The sequence below is a fragment of the Accipiter gentilis genome, chromosome 6, assembly GCF_929443795.1.
Source record: "Accipiter gentilis chromosome 6, bAccGen1.1, whole genome shotgun sequence".
NCBI classification, from domain to species: Eukaryota; Metazoa; Chordata; class Aves; order Accipitriformes; family Accipitridae; genus Astur; species Astur gentilis.
The window spans coordinates 6,646,425-6,670,182 of record NC_064885.1 but is presented as its reverse complement, the minus strand read 5'-3'; the positions used below and the strand labels follow the sequence as shown (position 1 = coordinate 6,670,182).

At 37.7% G+C, this 23,758-nt stretch overlaps 1 protein-coding gene across 4 annotated transcripts; it reads right to left on the bottom strand.

The window, feature by feature from the left end:
• Nucleotides 1-5,339: 5,339 nt before the first annotated feature.
• INPP5K (inositol polyphosphate-5-phosphatase K) lies at nt 5,340-23,585 on the bottom strand. 4 transcript variants are annotated; one of them, XM_049801785.1, is made up of 13 exons: nt 23,411-23,585; nt 20,734-20,841; nt 19,941-20,049; nt 16,878-16,994; nt 16,365-16,537; nt 14,745-14,856; nt 14,064-14,173; nt 13,444-13,470; nt 11,521-11,713; nt 11,135-11,272; nt 10,511-10,594; nt 9,140-9,244; nt 5,340-8,062 (listed from the first exon to the last, which is right to left on the bottom strand). In XM_049801785.1, the coding sequence occupies exons 1-13, from the start codon at nt 23,455-23,457 to the stop codon at nt 7,964-7,966; spliced, it is 1,422 nt and encodes a 473-aa protein (XP_049657742.1). In that variant the 5' UTR covers nt 23,458-23,585; the 3' UTR covers nt 5,340-7,963. The 4 variants fall into 4 exon arrangements, with proteins under 4 accessions (XP_049657742.1, XP_049657740.1, XP_049657743.1 ...); XM_049801783.1 differs by lacking the exon at nt 23,411-23,585 and adding an exon at nt 21,056-21,436; XM_049801786.1 differs by lacking the exon at nt 13,444-13,470.
• Between the last annotated feature and the right edge of the window lie 173 nt (nt 23,586-23,758).

Here is a 23,758-nt window from a genome sequence, read left to right as displayed (position 1 = left end):
TCCTGTTGCTTAGAATTACAGACGCACCTGTCTCCTCCAGGCGCACAACTGATAAACCTCGGACACTGATGATAATTTTACCATCCCCGACGCCTCTTTGTGGGAATCATCACAAAGCCTATCTTTCCGAGAAGGACCCAGGGTGAAGTTCAACTCTGGAGTGATTCCCCCAAGCCAGAGTGAACTCAGGTAACCAGCCACTCTGTGCAGCGACGTGCATCTTGGTTCATCTCACATACGTGTGAAATACGGGAGGCACTCTAGCCGGGATTCGCAGGAAATTCTGCGTACGATTTAATTCTAACAGACTGAAGCACACTGAGCTGAAAGAGTAAAGCTCTGCGCTTTCCATTCCTGCAGCAGTTTAAAGCATCTTCAACTATACGCTTCTGTTTGTATTCAAGCACAGTACATCAGAAACTACTTTTCTCTGGCCATTCCTGCAGCACCAACAGTACTTGACAAATACAAACTGCTGTTCTCAAAGTAGCAAATTACAGTTTTATGGACTGCTAATGAGTATTTAAAACTTCTGAGAAAGCTGAACTAATAGCTTTCCTCTCTGATGTCTCCCCCAGGATCCTGGCACATGCTATTCGGGATAAGGTTTAAAGGAACAGTTCCCTCTGGGAATGACAATTCAGCCCCACCACTGTCCTCTACTGTCACTACAAATAAGTCAGTAACATTCCTGAACCGTTTACTGGAAACCAAAGAATGCCACAATTGCCACTATCTCATCTTCCAACAAGGCAGAGCTCTCGGGTTTTTCTGAAGTAAAATGACTCTCCCGAACAATTGTGTCACCCACACAGCAAATGTCTTAGCTAATTTTCAGATCGCGTTTCAGATTACTTACTAGAAAGACAATGCTAGGAAACTGGAGCAACACGCACAGATGTGTACTTCAGTACAAGATGGCTCTGCCCAGAGCAATCTGCTCCCAGAACTGAACATGTATTAAACAGTTTATACGTACCTACGACAGAGATATAAATTCACAGTTGCATTTAGGTGTATTTAAACATGAGGAGGATTTTTAAAAAGCTCCTTCTCTTTAAACTCTTTTAATTAGCAAGTATACAAAGCCAGTTAGAAAATATTCTGAAGCAAAACACACAGAATGACCATTCATTCCAAGTACTGAAAACTGAAATTATTCTTAGAGAAGTACTGCGTCTTTTAACTACTTACATCCACCATGTCAGACCGGAAATAATCAGCTCATGGATTTTCCATTTGCTTACATACAAACCCAGAACCTAGGTCAATAAAAGTCACAAGTTAACAGAGTACTCAGTTCCTCCACCTATTAGTAACAGTCCGTTAATATGTTTCTCTACCACTGAATTTCTCATGTGTGAACCTTCCTGTAACATTCAGGGCACGAATCCAGTGACAACATGGACAATCAATATTGAAGAGGATCAAAATACTCTCTTCAAAGCTCCTTCCCTTTCTCTGTAGTTTGAAAGTGCTTCCAGAATTCTGATAGAATGAATATGGTCAGGCTAAACACCAACTGCAAGTCATACTAACTTTGGTATATTGAAGTATTTCTACAGGAAATACACTTTCATCATTTTCTAAACTCCCAATCACTTAATATTAATGTTCACCGTTCTAATTTCATCCTAGCAAGAGAAGACTGTTCACAACACAGCTACAGTCACTCCATTGACCAACCAGCCTTGCAGAAGCCTCCTGTTTTTGCACTAGCATTTCTCAGTTCAGAACAATTGTGACGAAGTTGGCTATCGTTTAACTAACACTATAAGAAGGGAAAAGAGAACAATAAAAAACAGGCTTACGGTCTTGCGTTCTCCATTGCGACTAACAACACGGATGATTTCTCCTGTAGGAATACGTTCAATTTGCAGTTCCATTTTTCCAAGGTAAGTTAGTAAATCTCTCTATTCTTTACGGATAGTTCCAATTTCAAAGCACAGCAGCAGAACTCCCTGAGTAGTCTGGGAGAAGACCTTGACTAACTGCAATCTTTGGTTCAGAGCCCTGTTGTGAGAGGAAGAGATGAACCTCTGTATTTATACTAAGCGTAGGTGTGAGCTGAAACAACAATTAAGTTCAAGACTAGTTTCCACTAGTTACAATGTGTCAAGACAGTTCCAAGAAGCCTAAATTTATGTTCGTGTTTATTGCCGCAAACTTTGTTGATGTTCCATTTTAGTCCCAGCGGACTTAGAAAAGTCAAGTTGCTGCGGATGCCGTTTCATAGGTATTGGCACGAAACAATCACACGCTAGACTTTACAAACCTACCAAGAGATTACATGTAGAAAAGATTCTTCATCTTTGCCTCCAAGATACTTGGTTTAGAGACAGAGCAAGAGAAAATACTGATTGCTCCCATGGTAACTACAGGAAGTTCTTCAAACTGCTGCAGAACAAAATCATTATTAATTGAATCCTTGAGTAGCTAACTAATCATGACAAAGGAAATTAACTTGCACGTTACTGCACAAAAATTCCTATTCCTATGAGAAAAATAATCTGGTGAACACTGGTTTAAGTGGAATGACAGAGCTTTACTATAGTCATGTCATCCATGAAGGCAGTATCTAGACCTATCAGCCCCCAACAGATACAGATATCCTACTTGTGACTGGGGAAAAAAAAAAAAAGATCAGTCTAAACATCAGGTATTTTAAGACTTGCTGTTAGGAGACAATTCCTTCTATCTTCTTGGCATAGCCGAATTTGAATTTTCAACTCTACTACAAACCAATTCCAGATAATACTGCTTGTCAAAACAGCCACCTACTTGTTCAGATTAACAAGCACCTGGCCATTCAAGAGCAGATATGGAAAACACCATTCTGTTCAGTAACTGAAAAGAAATGGCCTGTAACTGTTGTGTGTTTCATATCTGGAATTATTCTCATACTTCCCTCAGCTGTTATATACAAGATTGTTACAGTCCAGCAATTGTTTCCTTGACCACTTAGTTCCCAATATACAGTTCTACTGAGAGATTTTAATCACATTTTAAAAAAACATCACTGTCACTTCCCCAAACAAAACCACCCTACTCTCAGTAATATTGAGTAATACCTGGCCTATCTTATCTATCCTTCCTATATTGAGAAATTACAAAGATCAGTAGTCTGGAACACCAAAGCTGTTTAACTGGAAAGATTTCTGGGACGCAGCTACCAGAATTACGTGCAAAAAACCTACTAGAAATGGCTACAAGTCAGTCAGAAAGGAAAAATAGAAAAGGATAAAGAAAGTAGAAAGAGGCTGAAGGAAAAAAGTATATAAAAAAAGAGAGGACAAAATAGAAGAGGGAAGAGAGGAACATAGTGTGGTCTCTTCCAAGACCAAACAGTACGCTTTAAAACCACAGTTATAGTAAAGCTCTCATGTGATAAACAATGCTGACATTCCCTACTAGGGCTGATGTCTGTATTTGATAAGTGTCAGTTTCAAACAAAGTATGGTTAACAGGTTAAAATGTTTGCCATTATATTTTTCTTCATTTTGCGGTGCCAGTAAATTCTTATTTTCTGAATTTTATCTGCACCTCCGCATTTCCTCTCACCACTCTGCATTCCCAGATCTCATACTTCCCCCGACTTCACTGTTTTCCTGCAGTGATTCTTAGAAACTGTGCTTCAAATGCTCCCACGTAGACTTCTCTTGCTCCTTTTTAGATTGCACATATGAGATATGCTTTTAATTGCAGAAACCTTGTAAGGGGAAGACAACAGTTCCACTGTAATACAGGGAGGTGGGATGTACACAGATACATGATCTTTCTTAAGTTGAAGCAATTGAACTGACAAGTTCAGTATAGTTCCTGAGTAGATCAGTTTCCAGAGTAACTAAATGTGTACTGCATAGGTTCATCAGGTGGTGAGTGCCATTGCCTTGGCTGAACAAAGCAACTACACAAAGAATAGCTTACTCTGCACTACTGTGTACTACACAACTCTCTAATGTTTGAGCTTGCAGCTGAAGAGAGTTACAGATAAAAGAAAGCAACCTGTCCACATAGACAACTGGCCTCAAACACTTCCGTCTTTACACAGAAATCTTTTTCTCTATTCTCTTTCAAGATTGGTGTAAAAAAAAAAGGGGGGGGAGGGGCAAGATTGGTGTTTAAAAAAACCACCAGGTATAGGGAAACTAGGACATTATCTGCTTAATGCATGAGTTATGAAGTTAAATAACATCATACAGTGACGAGTACGAGGAACTTTCTGTGATCTCTGTATCTTGTTATTGTAACAGAAATCGCTTCATTTCCATTACTTTCAAATAGCGAATCCCTATATCCAAGGACAGAAAGGGCCATCGGAAATATTCCTGTTAGCAATGCAGAGTTCTCAAAAAAGGTATCGTTTCCTCTCTCAAGGAAAACCTAATTCAAGCTTTGTTCAACTGGCCTTTCCACTGCAGTATATTAATTAAGACAAGTTCATGTGAGTGTCACTTAGTGTCCAAGAGCAGAGAAGGAAGTAGTGGTAGTAGAAACAATAGTCTTTATCAGAACGTATTTTTAGGGTCTAACAAACACGCAAGACATCTTAGAAATATTTCCTGTTTACACAGAGCTGTACTATCTATGTGCAATGATACACTGCACATCCTGAGGTTAGCTAGGAATCAGAAATATATGTAAGTTAAATAAGGGTATACTGGACAACATTCCTTGGTAGACATATTTCCTATTTTAAAATAAATTCTCTAACAGCAGGGAATTTTTGCCAAGAAAGGTTGGACCAGATGATCCTTGAGGTCCCTTCCAACCTGGTATTCTATAATTCTGTGATTCTATGAATTACAAAAAGTTACCTTTAGATGGAAATTATTCGATAGCAAATTTATATTAAAACATACAAAATTTAAAATACAAAGTATAATGTAGCAGTTCTTTCACAAAGACAAAAAGACATCTCAAATCACACTGTGAAAAATTCACTGTGAAAAAGTGCAATTAGAAGAACCTGTTCTTAAAAAATAATAAAGCAACTTAAGCAGCTTGAGCATTTTTACAATGAAAATATCAAAACCTCCTCAATGGGGGAGGAGGAACAGAAAATACAGAAGAGAAGTCCATTTAATACTGGATCCATTTAAATAGAAAAAAAAATAAATTAATCTGCTTTGTCCAAAGGAAAAATAGTATTTGTCCTTGCCCTTCTTTTGCAGTCCAAAGCCCTACCACATTTTATTCCTGACAGATTTCCATTCTAAAATACTTTTGTATCTGTGCATTAAACACGACCAAAGTTTCCTGGAGAAAGGTTACCATGCACGAATTAATCCTCCCCACCCAAACCAATGTCTTCGTTCTTCAAATTAACAGAGGCCATGTAGAACACTTCACTGCCAGGATTTATTTTAGTGGTACATGAAAAGAAAACACATGAGTATAAAAACATTTCCAGTGATTATAACATCCAATTAAAGGTGTTTTAAGAAAGATAAATTTCATCAGAAATTGCATCATTACATGTCATGGAATAGTTTGAAAAGCTACCATAGGTAACAGTAGTAAACAAAAGTGCCACTGTGTGCATAATACTTAAGAAAGAAGTATACAGTTCTGTGCAGCATCCTACTAACACACAAGCGGATTCAATCACAGCTGCTGTGGGCATTTTCAGTGAAGTCCTGTGGTTCAAAGGATTAGTTTACAAAATGCAGCTTCTGTGTCCAGTGATTGAGAGAGCGCGTTATCAGCTCTCATACAACATTAAGGATCTTGAGTTTCTTGCCCATGTAAAGCAGCTGTATGGCTCCCCCTCTGAGCTGCTCATGAACAGCAGATGCACCCCGATTAGAAGAAACTGGATCTTGGTCCACAATAAATCGCCAGCTGTGGTCTGGAATTCAAAGACCACTATTCTTTGAGCTCTCCACAGAATCTCCTTGCATGGAGTACGGTAATACAGTTACACAAGTAAAATCAGAAGCAGAATACAACTCAAGAACTGCAAAAGTTCTTTGCAATTCAGTAGGGATTTGTCTGATGCCCTAATTGCCATGAAAAGTCACATATCTGAAAGATTTAGTGCAAAACAAATTCTTTTAAGACCAGTACAAATGTGAAAACTGTTTCTATTATTGTTCCAAAGTGTAATAGGAATGTACAAACTGTAAACCTCAAGGGAGTTTTAATCCATGCAATGAACACAGTATCCTCTGAACCTGCCCTCACTACTTAAAACTGGAAAGAGTTCCCAACACCAAGCATTAAGCTGAGATATGACTAAAATTTAAAGGCTAAGTGTTCTTAAATCCCACGCTGAACTACCTAACCAGTTAACCTATGTTACAGTTTCCACAGTATACAAAGACATCCAGACCACAGATTCTCTACAGTGAATGATGTAAGCAAGTAATTGCAAAACAAATGTCATACCAAGGTGTTAACCTTCTATCTCAAAAGAATCCTGAAAAAAACTAAGGCTTTGAGAAAAAGAGCCAAAAAGAATCCATTCAGCTTTGAAGCAATATTCCAACATAAACACACCATCATCCTTTGCTTTGCTCTTCCACTTGAACCAAATTTTCTCTTTTCCACCCATAACCAACAGGACAGTGATTATTAACTAACTTTACTTACCACACAATAGTATGTAGCTCGAAGCTGTGTATCTAGAACACGGGAGACTCACAAGTGCTCTTTTCCAGCACTGCAGTCTGAGATTCTGTGGAATGTTGGTGCCTCTTCCAATCCTTTCCAAATATCTCCATTTCCTCATCAAGAAACAAAACCATTTCTGAAGCTAACTACCTTTCAGGTTTTTAAAGGTACATGATTTTTCTTACTCCATCTTCACCCTCAAGTGCACAGGATCCATTAAGGTTTAAGCACCTCTAGAAAAACAGAAATTTTGCAGACCGATTGCTATAAACTGAAGAGGTTTACAATTTTGGTAGCACAGATTATGCCATAAGAAAGAATTTGTTCCACTGAAATTTCCCATTTATAATCCCATTGTCTCTGTAGTCAGTGTAGCAATTATGTGGCAGGATGGTATCAGGGAAGTACTTAAATATGGCTTTAGCTTTTGAAATTCAGTATGACAACAGAAAACAGTCAGGGTTTAGTACCATGATCTTTGCCTGCAAGTGCTTCGTGAACTATGGTCTGCTCACCTATGCTAAAGCATTTCTCAACTTAAGCAATTTCTTTAAAAAATTGTGGGATCCTGGTTAACTCTGACCCAGGGACTAGTATAACAGTGGGTTTATTTTGCTTTTTTAAATCAGAGGGAGAAACGCAACAGGCAAATTGCTGAATTGTTTCATAAAAGAAGAATTAAAAAAAAAAATCAGGAAAAGTGTATTTTGATAAATGTATCTTGATCTGGAAAATCGTACAGTTATCAGTAAGGCATGAAGAAAAGGGATCTATTACCAAAGGAGAATTTAAACACTCCAAAGATTTTGTTTTCATGTGACTCGTTGCCACACGTGTTTCCCAAAAGGTAATTAGCTTACATTTGAAAGGCAAATAAAATTTTTAAACAAGCTAACTAGCTGTATCTAATAAATAATTTTTTAAATAACTTCATTTAAACTCAAAATTTGGAAATCAATGATTAAGTGGTTACAGCATAGTAAATATTATATCGTAAATAAAGTATCCTCTACAAAAAAGGAGCAAGCCTAAAAATCTATTACAGATCACAACTCACTTAGGTTAAATCATTGTATTAGAAATGTCTATCACCTTAAAACATACAGCATTCATTCAGTGCTATTTTTATGTTTCTCATCCAGTGCAAGAGAGTTACTCTCCCTGTAACAATAAAAATATCTGTTTTCACAATAAATTATCTTCTATGAACTTACAAAGTTTCTGAACAATCCTACCTGTCTTACTTGCACTGTCTTACTCCATCTTCTAAGAGTAAAAGCTTATAATCACTAAGACATAAAGAATCATCTGACTCCTGAATCAGGACCACTAAATGCCCTTTCTGCCTTCAGAACTCATCAAGTGATTCTAGATTGTCAGGTTTCTGCATCCAGCTGTTCTCTTCCTGTGTCAGATCCTTTTCTATTAATGTTCTGTTAGGCTGAATCTAGAAGACAGACAGTAGTTATCAAATTAACACATTTAGAAACACTCTGTTGCTCTGTACTATCAATACATTATTATATAAAGATGTCTTACATACTTTCTAGAAACTGAGAAAATTAACAGTGATGCATCTATGCAGCAATTATGAAATTTAAAAAAAACCCCACCAAACAAAAACTAGTAAAAACCCACTAAACTGATACCAAAACATTGTCATGCAAAAAGAAAGGCACATGGTGTGTTACATCCACATATAACTGACAATCATCCTGCAGAGTTTGTGGGAGATCTTAAGCTCAGAGACAATGAAATACTGGACTCTGCAATGCTTCTCACCAACATTGAAAGAAAAATATGAACAGTATCACTGAGATATACCAGCCAGCCCAGTAACTTTCATTACTGTATCCAACCCTTCATCCAACAACAATGCAGATCTTCCATTTTAAATCATTCTATAACACATTATCACAGCCACAACAGCATGGAAAATTATGCACAAACAAAATGAAAATTATGCACAAGCAAAAAATGCTTGTGTAGAAGAAGCAATGCTTGGTCACCTCATCTAGTCTGTGCAGGTTAAGTTACCCTTTCGGAAATTAAACGAAGCAGCTTGTTAAACAAATAACTTGAGTTCCAGCTGCCCCGTCTTTCCCAAATTCAAGTGACTAAATATACAGGAGGCACTTCCATGCAAATCTACCACAGAATGGAACACAAAGAGTTCACTTAGAATCTGTCAGAAAGTTGGCAGCATTTAAGTTGATTTGAGTTCTCATCTTTACAGAAACTAGGGACCTAACTGAAAGAGCCTGAAGTTCCAAAAATGAAAGCTGAGAGAAAGAAACCTGCCTTATTTCATTACAACGTGTTGCCCTAATAGCTACTCAGAGTCTTTTAGCATATCAGCAAATTCTTTTACGGGATGTTAGACAGCATATATCCTCTTTGCAATTACTTCTGCTGCCACCTCCCCCAGGATTAGTACAGCTGCACACACCTATGTTCAGCTGCATATGAAAGCAAAAGAAATACAAATCACATCAGTGTTAATCAAAGCTTCCAAATATATTACCTGAAAAGGCTGGCTGATACCAACTATTGACTGCAAATTATTGCTATAGTAACAAAGCAAAAATTCTCCTCCCATATCAGGTATTTCTGCAGCACTCATGTAAACCTGTCAACAAGAATAAGAATAGGCAATGGGCAATTTCCACACAGAAAGAAGCTTACAAAAAAGCAGTCTCTGCCATTCAGGACACCATAAAAATCAGTATTTACTATTTAGAAGCAAGTTTTTAAATGTAAGCTGAAAAGGATGAGGACAGAAATAACTCCTGAAACCACCTGAAAACTAAGTCTGGGAGGAAAAACGAATATCCTTCACCATGTTAGCAAGCTGACTTGGTTCAGCAAGAAGGGAGAAGAAACCCAGAGCTGTAAGGGAAGGAGCAAGGCCACACAAGCAGCAAGGAGGGAGATGAACTGCCTCCTGGTGGCAATACATGACACAGCAGAGCAGACTCTCCACCTCGATTTTGTACTATCCTGAAGACCCATGGTTCCTGAACTGCAGCCCACAGTATCCTGCTAAACCAGCGTTCATAGTACTTAGATGTCTAAGCTTAGTGCTGGGAAACCATGATATCTGAGAAATTTTGAGATTTGGAATACTGATACGATACAATTGGGCTCTTGTTGTAAACTTGATGCTAACTTACAAAATCTCTAACAAGAAATAAAAGCTTTCCATTGTTGCCTGGAAAATCTCATCCATCCTTGCACTCACTGTGTCTCAAAATTAAATTTGAATTTCTGTTTGTTCAGATAAATACCTCTGGAAACAGATAATTTGTTCAAAATAAGTTTTGTTTGTTGGTTTGTTTGCTTGAAATCACTTTAGGTAATCACTACTAGAAAGCTATGGAACAGACAGTAGTTTTTAAAGAGGGACCAAAACACTCAAGAGCCAAAATGAAGAAAAGTCTAAGAAACCCTAATCTGTAGCTGTATTAGATACCTGGAACTAATTGTGTTAGTAACGTTAGGTACTTAAACCTGTAACAAAAATCACACAATAAATATTTAGGATACACTGAGCAACTTTGTCAATCGGATGCAAAAATGGCCAGTTACTTATTTCAGTAGCAGAAACTGACCAAAATATAAAATGACAGTAGTTTTTAATACAATGAAAAGTCACTACAGGAATAAATTTCTTTTTCATCAATTCCCTTAAGCAATATGATCACACCTGAGAACATACGCTAGACTACCTGAAAATTAGTAAGAATTAAGAAGAAGGACTTTAAACAATAATATCACTCCCAATTAGCTTTGACTGGGAAGGAGGATACAGAACCCATAAGAGGAAGGGGATATGGAACAAATAGACCTTGAATGCTATGGGAAAGTACATTAGAAAGAAATACAACTGGCTTACTTGTTTACTGTCTTTGTTAGAAGAAATTTCATCATCTTCTACCCAAGCATAAGTAACATAGTCATTCACATGCCTGAAAGCCACCTGCAAAGAAAGAATCAAACCATCAGCCTTATGAAGGAAATAAAAAACATACTACATGGAAAACTCAAAAGTTGTGAGAGAGATGTTTACTACTTCACTGAAGTAATTAAACACTTCACTTGTAAGATCAAAACATTCTGGAGGCATGCACAAATCTTTTGTTTCTGAGATGGTGCAAGTGCTCTGTTCTCTCACCCTTCCACTGACTTTCTTTTATTTTTGTTCTTTCTTTGGTGTACAAATCTTTTGAACTGCAGGCATTAGGGGAGGACAATTCCTTTCCACAGCTTCTGCACCATTTTACTTAAATAAAACACCACATTATCTTAGTAGAGAATTTAAAGGGTGCAAAAGAGCTTGCATGCTATGCAACTAAACTGTCAGCATACAGAAACTAACGGCAATCAAATATACACAACTATTTCAGAGTTTTGCACCAGCAAGAATCACAATGTCCCATGACAGAAGACTATCAACTACCTTTTCCAGTCATATTCACCATCTTCATTGGAGTAAAGAGCCATGATGTGGTAACATTACCTTGAAGAGTCCAATCCAGTCCCAAGCACTGCTTGGGAATTCAGGCACTGCAGAATAGCTGATTAGAACATCATGTTCCGCACTCCACTCACCCTCGGGACTCAGTATGATCAAAGGATCTGATAGAAGAGGCTTCAACTAGACAAAAGAACAGAATTTCAAGTCAGTTAAGTCTGTCACTCTTTCAGTTATTCTTTTCAAGTTATTCTCTGGCACATTTGCTGTGGGACTCTCAACTGAATGGAAATAACCTGAAAGCAATTTCCTGCCTTTACTATAATCAGAATGAAACAGAGATTATGACTTAAAAAGTTTAGAAAACCAACTTCTGTAAGGCAACACTTAGTAAAACAAACTTTTTCTTAACAACATAACTGGGACAGCACCTCAAGCCCAAAAGTTCCTGTAACAGGTTTGTGATCGCTGATGCCATAGCTCATGTGGCTGATATAGTTATTCAAAGTAACAGAAATTGTCTGTTCTTCTTCAGAGAATTCGACTTCTTTTGATGCATGCTGGCAGAGATTTTTTACTCTCCAAAGAATCCTATCGGTCCACGCTGGCTTTCTTTTCTTCTCACTGCAAAAGTGTAAGATAAAAATGAAATGAGAAGAAAAACAGTTGCCAAAAGCTGAGACTACTGTGCAAAATCTACTCAAAGTTAAAAGACTGTCAGATACATATTAATAAAAGAAGGCAATCACATCCAAGCTTCATTTTACAGCTCTGTTCAGTATGCTTTACAACCAAGGTTTCCTTAATTTGAGCTCAACTCCATTTACCACAAATAAGTTTCATAGGTTTCCAAAAGAGGAGTAAAATGAAGGGGAGAAGGGCATTTCAATGGGTTAGTCGGCTTCATACAGGAAATGATACTTTCTCCTAAAACACTCCATAAAAACATGCAAGAACATGGAGATAATACAGCAACTGCCCCAAGCTTCAAATGTATAGTTATTCTGAGAAAAGGGGCATAAACTTAAGGAAGATGCAGGAAGAGTCTGAATGACGTTTGATATTATTCAAAACATTTGAGAACAAGTTTCTTTTAACAACAAAAAATGGACAAACAGGTATCTTATACTAATCACAGGTGACACAGCAATGCTTTATTTAAAGTTCCTCTAAATTGTACTAGCCTGCTTTTCAAGTTTGCAAGCTATTTGCTGTCTTGTAACAAACGGCTTTAAAAATTCCATAATCAAGAAAGTTGTGCCTGCAACCTGCAACTGTGCTATACATCAAACTGTAATCATAATTCAGAGTTTCCTTTTATACCATATCAATAACAACAGAAGACATGAGCGTTTCGTGGTTCTCTCTGTAGTGGGAAGAAGACTTAACAGCAACTCTCTGTATGGATGTATCACTTCAAATTGAAATGGAGAAAAGATCATACCCTATGGAAGAGGAATTAGAATGGACTGGATTGAATTATAAACGTTAATGAGCAGGATGTGTAAGGAAAACTGTCAGTTTAATAACTTTGAATATCAAGATCATCATAAACTGGAAATGCCATTTAGTTCCATATTCAACATACTTTTGTTTTACCCCTTCCCATTACAAGTCTGACTCACCTTTAGTAAGGTGAAAAGATTTTAAATGACTAAGGGGCCATATCCCACTTACTCCGGTAATTATATAAACCGACAGAAATCTTATGAGCTGCATATGTCTGCTCTGCTGTGCAAGAAAATATCAGAAGAACAGCTTAAGTTAATACACTCACTATTTTAGAGAAAACGGCATATTAGATGGGAAACAAAACCTGAAAATCCACATTGAAAAAGTATCAAAGATAACAAAATACTGTGTGCTTCATATAAAGCACACTTTCCAAGGGTGCTTGCCTTGAGGTCTACTGATCACCCCCCATATGACCATAATACCTCTGCTAGCTTTAACAACAGCAGAATGCACACAGTATGCGTAAGCATACTTCTTGTTCTTTAAATGAGCCAATACAAACTATTAGGCTATGAATCATTCTTAGAATGCCTAGGTTTGGATTATTACAAGTATTTTTTGTTAAATGGATTTAGTGCTGGTCCCATTATATCTCTTCATGCTCAATTAGGGAGCAAAATGTCTTTGGATCCAAATGAATAAACTTGCAATATTAAGTGCAACAGCAGAGTAGATAACACTACAGCTTTCAGACAGGTTCAGAAAAATCCCTGAAGAAAATCAGCTGTCATCTGATTTTCAAATATTTCACAAAAATCAAATCAAAAGCTCGGGAAGGAGCATTGTTTTGATTCTGAAATATTTACAAATCTATGAAATCCAGAAAGTTCTCTTCTTACTTAAACCAAAACAGGGACTTCTGCTCTCTGGAAGTAAAGAAAAAGATCAGTACAAAACCCCTGTTTGGACAGGAACTTATCCTTCTGTTGAAACACAAGACTAATACTTAACAACAAACTTTAGTGTCAGAGAAAAACTTTGGAAACTTAAACTACTCCATTTCCAACTTAAAATTAATTCATAAAGACACATTTACATTTACTTTCAAATACCAGCAGTATCAAATGAAATGTTTAAACAGAGAATGAAAATTAAAATTGTAGACAATTACTCTTTTCCTGTTGCTTATTTCTGACAACCAATGGGCACTTTTAGTATTAAAGAACAAAAAAGAAGTGGCTTAAACAAGCACTGGTTTATTCTGTTAAACTAGTCTTTCCAAAAAGAAAGCTGGGTTATTTCACTACTTCCCTCCTTCAATCAGCTGACTCAGGCTTCCTCAGCCAGAAATATTCATTTATTCAGGTCTGACCACTGAATGAGCCTAACAGAATAGCCCAATAGCCCCAGTTAACCAGTACATCCAGGAAATTCAGATTTGCTTACTGAAGTGATATTTAGTCAAGCACCACACTCACTCTAATATTCCATGTCTAAACTCATCTTATTACGCTTTTACCTTGTATCATATACATCCGAATAAAGGTCAAACTTGTAGGTGGGTTTAAACTGCAGAGGACCCTCTATGAATTCCTGAAGAAATGCTTCCTTCTTTTTTGCCATATTTAACTGCAGAAATAAAAAGTAACTTTTAAAGATTATGTTTAAAAAAACAGAGCTTAAAGGACAATTGGGAAAGGAGACAAGAAAGCATGTTCCAAGAAGGATTCAACATCTGTCAGTACAATGTATTCGGAAGGATAAATTCAGAAGTTCCTCTTTGTTACTGCCAGAACTCTTGACAGGATCGGTTTAAAAGTTTTGTGGCAGTTTGACTCAAAACAAATTCTAGAATAAGCTTCTCTTAAAAATAATGCTTGGAAGAAGAAAAAAGGAGGAGAAATAAAGGTGAGGAACAATTCACAAGCCATAAAGTTCAAAGAAAGCTTCAGTCAAACATGAGCATTGGAAATGAGTAAAAAACTAAACAAAAGCAGAAAAATTCTGCAATTATTTTGGGGTTATGACTGAGAAGTGAGAGAGAGAACAGCTAGGTCTGTTCCACCTCATGACTACTCTGAATTTGTGTTCTTTAATAGAAATTAAAAACTCAAGAGGTAGTAATGTTAACGACTGTGTTGTGTTTGTATGCATTAAAAACAAAACAAACAAAACCCCCAAACAGATTAAGACAACATACCTGGTCCTTTTCCCACAGCAGATTGTAACGCTTGTTATTTATTGATTCTCGGACAAAATGTATGCCATAATCTGCTATCCGGAAGTTCAGATCTCCAAACCAGAAGAGAACACTTAAAAAAAACGGAAAAGCAAAAACCCAAGGAAGATTTATAGGAATCCATTAACACAAGGGAAGAATTCAATAGAATATAAGCCATTATGCTAATTAGTGCTCTAATCACTTATATTACTTAATCTAAACAGCTTAAACACAAACATGAAGTCGTTATAGATAAGCTTACACAGGGATAACCTGCTGCTAAACAAAAAATTTAAAGGAATTGAAATAGTAAATTAAGTCCCTTGCATTCTTGCCAGTTGCTCATTACTGCCTGGGTATTAACTACTCCCGAGTCTCCTAATGACTTACATCTCTATTAGAGACAGATTTAGAATTAAATTTTAAAAGTAGGTAAAACAATTCACAAAATTCATGACCGATACACAAGCTGGTTATGTTAATCCACTAACTCAGAGCTCTGGTTTAGCGCCTTGGGAAAGCAGGGATACATAGTAGGTGTTCTATAGTTATTAGGAAAGAAAGTTATTATTACGAAGCAGTGCAGCGTATGTTTTAAACAATAGGAAAGCTGTTTCTTCAACTAAATTAATTTCTCCTTGAAAATCCTTACTTTCAATGTTTTGTTCAGGCGTTGATACCCCAAACTTGATCTTATGAAAACAAAATTTTTATTTCAATTTGTAATTTCTTCTTAGAAGACAACAGTAGGTGATTTAGTACATGCCCATGTACATAATCAAGAAAATGAAACACATTAAATTGAAACACATGAAATATCAAACACTTATACTAAGGCAGGAAAAGTAGTAATTTTGAAAGTCGTGTGTCATACATTTTTATCTAATTCTAATGAACTCATTAAGAATTAAAGTGATCTATTCCGGATTTATCTGTCCTGGCAGTTTTAAGGAGATATATATATATATATTTATATATATAAAAAAAATTACCAAACTAAAATGTTTTTCTCAACCCTGTTTTAAATGATTCTATTACCATATTTAGACTCTAGCACATGAAAACAAAGGAACATACAAATAATTCCTGCAGAATTAAGGAACAAGAGCTCAATTAGTGGTGCAAATCAGGTTTATTTTGGTGTTTGGGGGGGGGTTTTGTGAGACACCTGAGGGAAGTGTGATTCATATAGCTACAGAAATCATCAATCAAGGTTTTAAAGGCTGAATATTCCTATTTCAATAGGAATAAAACCAATCCAAAACATAACACAAATCTCCTAAAAAAAATGGAGGAAGATAAACATTTAATAGTGATCTAAAGGGTTTTTGGTATAAACGGGCTTTAGCTTCTAAAGCTCTCCAGCACATGACACATGCAGTACATTTAATGTCATTCAAGACTGGAAGAGAACAGTCTTGCAAAATAGAAGTCCATCTTCCAGGTTATCTTTTCCTCCCAGGATTCAGGGTCAGGGCTGAAAAAACATTTAAAATAAAAATAATGGATGAAAACTCCAAAACCAAAATGCTCTAGTGTACAAGTTTACCCTGTAACAGATAAAAACAACACAGACAGAATAGGGTCTCAACAACTCACTCATGATCCAAAGTACTTGGAATATTCTCTCCTTCAAACTGCATTTCCAGAATTTTCTCAAAGTCATCCAATCGCTGCTCTGTATTCTCCATGTGAGCTGGCAAGTGGCAGTTCATGAAACAAATTGTATGACCATAGAGGGACATGCGGACAGTGACTCCTCCTTTGTTCCCCTGGTATGGAAGATGAATAACGATCTCTGAAACTATAGTCAACACCTGCAAATGTAACTATTAACAACACCTATAGATTTTTAAATCTTGCTATTTGGATTTAAATTAATACAATTTTTTCCAACATAAGTTGTTGTATATCAGCTAATAAACCCGTAAAATTATGTTCTGTGCTGCACGCTTGCATACAAGGTTCAAACAAGTGAGTCTCACTGCTTGTCAGTTTATTAATTTTTAAGTAAACCATAAAACCACTCTCTCCCACCATGAAACCATTCAGAGGCACACACCACCGTAAGCATAAGTAACCAAGGCAATCAAGTCTCAGATACTTCCTTACCCAGTATCCATACAGGCCTGTGCGTGTGTAGTGGGTATGAATGTCTCGTATGAAAGGAAGGTGGACATGCTTCACAAAGACCAGAAGTAGTAATCCCTGCATGCGAACGGAGGAGAGCTGGAAGAGATACAAAAGAGGGAATGGTCACTTCCACGAAGGTATTTGGAATTCCTTGGGTCTACTTCATAGGAGCTTTTAGGCGAAGAATGCCATAGCAGAAGTCATGCAATTCCCATGCCAAGCCAGGCTTCAGTACTATGACACAATAAATGCAGATGCATTTCAGCGCTGTAAAGAATACATTCTTACAGTAGACTTGCTTATAAACAATTTTGATGAATCTCTCAACTAATTAACATTAGTTGTAACAGTATATTACAAATCTGAAGTTGACCTCAAAACATGTATTTGCCCAAACATCTTTAAAGACCTTTCTTCTGCCTCACCAGCCTCTTGTGAGCTTTAAGGAACCTGTTCATGAAGAACCAAATCCTTGATTTTTCACCTATAATCTTAATAGTGCATACCTGGAAGTCCTCCAACAGGAGCAAGTTTTTCAAATTGAAACATCCTTCAGCAGATAACTAATCATTCTAAATGCCATTAAAATGCCTAAAAAGCACAGCAGTTAATTCTAGGCATTTGCAAAAACAATGAACTGCAAGTAGCAGTAACTCTTGCCTGCAATGCCTGTAAAAACTGATTTACCAAACATTTCCAAAGCAAAGATGCTTAGGGAGCACCTAAGACACTGTTTAAGCTTTAAGATACTGGGCATTTTTTGTGGTTTGTGGGGGTTTTTTTGTGTGTGTGGAAATAGTCTAACAAAGATGTTCTTCATTAAAAATCTATGAACTTTACAATGTTGCTGGCATGAGACACAAAATTCATTTTAAGCGTTTGTTTTAGTGATAATGATTCAATTTAAAATACAGCCATTGAAATAAACTAATTATAGTTCAATTTTATGCTGGATGAACTTAGAGAAGGACTACATTAGAAAACCTGATATTAAGAATAACACTGACTATACAACTGCTGTAGAAGTACACAAGCACAGCCCAAAATTTAAAACAGAACTCCTCCTTTCTTTGCCTCCACATCCACATAATTAAATGATTACAGAATATATGCTAATGTTTTCATTGTCCTTGAACCCAACAAAATACTAAACAGGATATTGAACTGATGGATCACAATTACTAGATAAAGCATAAATATTTGTATTTTATCAGACATTCGGTGTAACCAGTATTCTCCTTTCTGTAATTATGTCCATGTGATACCAAGATCTTTCAGTTCCCTTTATTATTTGCTACATTTCATTCTGCTGTGGGCCAGTCCCCAGAATTTCTTAAGATCCATATGAAAACTCTTCTCTCTGTAGTCTTGAATGTCAAAACACAATGGATCCCTCCTCTGCTGGAACTAGCACTAGTCCCACCAGTATGTAATGCCAAATCAAGCAAAGACCTTTCATAGTGGGGACGTGATTCTCTTTATGGTGAAAGAATTGTCTGACTCCAACCAACTTAACACTGAAAATGGACCCAGTTATTCAAGGGACAAGGATGTGTGGGACATGCCCCAAGGACAACAACTACCCCTCTACACCCAACCTTGTCACAAGTCAGCAAAGAAGGGGTAACTGTTCCTCTCCTCAGCCAACTTCCCAGATAAGTCCTAGCATAAGGTGTCCTCACTGCCTGTTTTGATTTTGACCTGGCCTGACAGTGCTCTTATTATTAGCGCTAACCAAGTCCTGCTGAAAACCATTAGGTGGCAGCATCCATTCATTAGTGCATCCAAAGTGTCACATTTATAAATTAGAATTCAAAATCAACCATGCGTACCACTAGGAATTCTTTTTAACTGTCTGTATATAGGGCCTGAATGTCAGCCCACAGCCAGATTTTGAATCTTTATCAGCAATGACTAACACTGGAATGAACAATGGGGTTTTTTTTTTCCTTTTTATAATTCCCAATGGGTCCTTTGTTTTGTTTAATTACAGTTAAAAGAATGGCACAACTACTGAGTCTGATTAGCATGCAGATAATACAATCATCTCAGCAAAATCACCCTGAAATAATGCTTGACTTGGAAAACCAATACAACATTCAAAAGGCTTTTAATATCTTTTTATTAAAGAAATTCAGGATATCCTCCTATGTTTATTGTTTGCATTTTTAAAATAGCTAGTACTTTAGCCGATCTTATGCCCCAGATATTACAAAAAATCTTGTCATTTAAACTACCATACAATGTTCTAGGTCTTCAATCAAAAATAAAGTCCTCAGAAAAATATATATACCCACTAAAATCCTGTTTTACATATATGCAATTTATTTTCACCTGCAAACAAGTTGGAAAAAAAAAGAAAAAGAAACCTTACCAATCTTAACGAAAATCACTGCCATTGCTTGGGATATTTATAGGGAAAGCAGGTACTTAAGCAGACTACATTAGAAGCATCACAATACAGTTCCCCAATATTTCACAGAGCAAAAAAATTTTCTACAAACAAGAGAGAGATAGAGATATTGTGGCCACAAGAAACATGCTATTGAGTGTAAGTTTACATCACATTTAATTTTAAATAACCTTCATTACTCTGTTCCTTGAGAATGCACTTTTACTATGACAGGAGTATTTTTATATTCATCACACAATTCTGCAGCAGTTATACTGGCAATGGTCTGTATATCTGAACAACTTCTTGCTGTTTGTCATCTCAGCTGCAAAAGCATCAAAACTGCCCAATTATTCCAAATGAGAAATGAAAAAAAGTATGTCCAATTTTTACAGCTAAAATTAAGGACATCATTATTAACAGAGAAAATTAAAATTGCCTTTATCAACAAACCAGGAAAACACAAGCATGATGAAGAATCACTTCTAACATATGTGTATCTATGGAAGTGACTGACACCTGCAAAAAACATCATCAACTAACTTATCTTTTATGGAGAGTTTGAGGGGAAAAAAAAAAGTCTGAATGGGGAATGTCTGGGGAAGACATTTTCCTTCATGCTGTGACACTTAAGAAATGTAAACAATTACCTTGATATATCCCAATGGAGACAATACAGTCATGAAAAAGATGCTCCATGGATCATCAAATGCCAAGTCAGACAGAAAATTTGTGATTCTTGAGTTCACCTCCTGTAAGCTGAATACATCAAGATTACTCACACTGTATCATTTGGTTTTGACAGAATTCATATAACCTTTCCAGAACACAGACCACAACATCCTAACAGACCTCTCTCAGATAAGTCAACATTCTTGCTGTTCAGTTTCTCATATACAAGCAGTTTAACCGATCCACAGGTCTAACACATCTAACACTGACAAAAGCAAAGTTAAAGGAGCTTATATACACCTGAAAGCAGAGTTTAGGACAATGTTAGACTCAAGATATGTAATGACAAATAACCTGGCTGTCAGGTCTTTAAAATTTCCAGGAAATTTGGAAAACATGATGGCAGATTGTGCCTAATAAGCTTGCAGTAATTTCTTTAAAACAAGCTGAATTTTGGATAACTTTCACATCAAAATGAGTATGTCTCTACATGCCAGCAAAGAAAACAGCAGCCAAAACCTTTTTGTGTGTTTAGAAAAAAGATATTCTGTATTTTGTCACAAAACAACAGCAGAAAGGAGAAGACTCTCTTGCTATAAATCACCTCTGTTTTAAGTCACTAACTCTAGTCTTTACCTTCTGTTAGCAATAATGTTAAACCGTCTCCTAGGCATTGATTCACATTGCACAGTCCTTCCAAAACAGACAGTAAGCTGTTGAGACTTAGCAGTTTTGCAATAAACAAAAGCAAGTTCTTTAATATATACTTACCCTATAACGTACATATCCATAGTTGGGCCCAGTGAATTGAGCTGAAGTAAACTAGTGACATCAGGAGGTGGAGAAGCTGTGCCCACATTCCAAGTAACTAAGTGTAGTCTACAAACAAACAGACAAAAATCACAAAAAAACAATGCTAAAACTGAAACACAAACAGGTAACCAACCCTAAGAGCGTCTAATTTCCCCACAGAATTTCCATCTACAGAAAACAAAGATCTTCTGTCACTTTTCTTCAATCAGAAGTCTATTTATTAGCTAGCATTAAAAAACCCACCACCATCACAAAAACAATCAGCTAGAGGGAACAAAACCTGAACTCTTGCCACTTATCCTTCAGCTTTTTCCCCCAGATAAGGAAAGCTTCATCTAGAGTGCGAGACACTTCTTCATGAATGTCATCATCCGAGCTGATGTCCTCTACACAAGCCATAAGCTGGGCTACTCGTTGACGGAGCTGCAAACGGCCACTAGACCCTGTGCTGCTGAAACTCGCAGACCGGCTGCGGAAGTTGTGCAGGCTTTCTAAGTCATTTAGGGAGAGGGCTGCTGAATCTTGAAATGCATCTTCACTACTGAAGGATGCCATTTGCTCAAAAGAAAAGAGTAACTATACTCTGAAGGACTAGTCCATTAAAATCCTAAGTATAAAAGAAACAGATGGCTAAGGGTCTTCCAGATCAAGTTTCCACTCATGTGAAATTCAGCATTGCTTCTCAGGCAAAAGGACAAATGTAGATGCAGCAACACTGAAAAAAACTGTAGCATTACCACCACACTCAATGGGTTGTTACAAAAGCTGCAATCACATCCTACCTCCCACAGTGAATTGTTTCTTCATAATAGATTTAATGTGGTTAATTCCATAAGCTCAAGATTGAAAAGAATTTATTGTTGATTTGAATCAATCATGTGCCTCCATCTGCAGGCTAGTAGAAATATAATCTCCAACTCCCAAACATACAAATACACAGTTCTGACCAAAACCAAAGTTACTGCTCCTCCTGAGCACTGTCAGAAGTATTTGCACATCATAGGACTTGTCTGTTGTTTTTTGCAAGATGGTAATTTCAGTATCAGAGCTTCTAAAAAGGGATTCACTTTACCATCAGTCTTGTTACATGTCAGACAGGCTTAAAAAATAACAAGCTGTTAATTTTCCATCCAGCTTAGGGTCCTAGAAGGACCTTATAAACACTGATAGTTAAACAGTGAATCCCACCAATACATCCATTATTAGGTCCATATTTTTATCCCTCAATCAACTGCCTGCTCAAGGTGACACACAATGTATGTGGAAGGGCTGGAAAGTGACCTTGCATACCAGACTAAAATGATCCATAATTTCTCTCACCAATAGTTTCCCTTTGCAGGGCTACACTGAAGTCAGCCAAAACCTATTCTAAAACAGATTTTTTTTGGGGGGAAGGCTGCCGATCTAATTCTGCCATCAGAGATGTATCACTTGGGAACAGTCTCCAGTTACTATTTTATAAGACAATTGTCCGATTAAACAAAACTGAAGTGATATTGAAGTCATCCGTTATTAGTGACAGAAATTAAATTCCTCAAAGTGCCCAGTATCCACACTACTGATAAGAACACAGGAAAGGCTACAGTGCTAGAATGTACACCAAAAGAAAAAATCCTTGTAAAAATTTCAAGAACATCCTTAATTATTCAGTGTCACTGCAGGTTACGACTATGTCTGCAGGAAAAACTTAATAGTGAGGAAGGTGCATGCATCTGCACAGCAAATAACCTACAGCATTATGCTGTCCCAAAGGTCTACTGATGCTCCCAACTACTTCACAAGGCCGTACAAGTACTACCCACAGTAAAGAGGAGAGACTAGAGTGATACCAATTTTCATCCGATGACACAAAACCAGCCTTTACTAAAGGGAAGACAATACTGCTCAAACTATTCTGGAAGCACTCAGTCCCACTAGAGTACAGCCTCAAATATGCCTTCTGCAAACACATTCCTAAATATGAGCAAACTACTGAATATATTATTTAGTATCACTGACTCCTGAAATGATTTAATAGCAGAGAATTTTTTAGGGTCATAGTGTTTGTAATACTGCGTTAAGATGACTTTTAAGATCTTTGAGCAAGCGTTAGTGTTTGCTGGTTGTCTTTGTGTTTGTTTTTTTTTTTAGTTTTCGTGTTATAGACAACCACTCAACTACTCTTTAAGTAGATTTCTCTAGCGAACCAAGCCCACAGTGAGAGACACAGCGTGAAGACACAACGTAAAAACACCGTAAAAGCAGACGCCAAAGATTTAAGCTCCTTCCTCCTCACGAAAAGCAACAGATTTGAGACACTAGATAGATTAACAGCAAGCGCAGTAGATCTTGCCCTCATTAAACGTAAGTAGGTCTCTGCAAAGTCCTGAGGACCCAAACAACACTCAGTAAGCCTCCCTGAAACGACTCCAGTACCGACGCCTCCAAATCAGAAAATCAGCTTTTCTTCTCTATTTCCAATGACTACGCAACATCGCCAATTAGCATAACTCCCTGCTAATAAGCAGAAACACAAGTTTCGCTAATTCCGAGCTAACTGCGTAACGACTTAGCTACTTTTCTCCCGTCCTCGCAAAAGCCGCCCTCAAGCCCCGCGCCCTCACGCCGAGCCGCCCCTCCGCCCCCGACCGCTCACCTCAGCTCCCTGACGGCGCCGCGCCCCTCCGAGCCCGCAGGCTCCATTCCCCCAGGACTTCCAGTCAGGAAGCGATTGCGAAGGGGACAGCAAAGGCCCCGGCCTCCCCCACACGGGCTCGGCCCGGCCCGGCCCGCGGCCTCCTCGTTCCCCTCAGCGGCGACGCGCCCGCGGCCGGCAGCGCGCGGCGCCCATTGGCCCGCGTGACGGAGGGCGGGACGGGGCTGCGGAACGACGGCGGCGCCGCCCGGCGCGCGGGAGGACCGCGGCGGCGCGTGCAGGCGCCCAGGCGGCTTTCGCACCCTTGGGGCTGCACCGCGATCGCCCCCCCCCCCCCCCCCCAACACC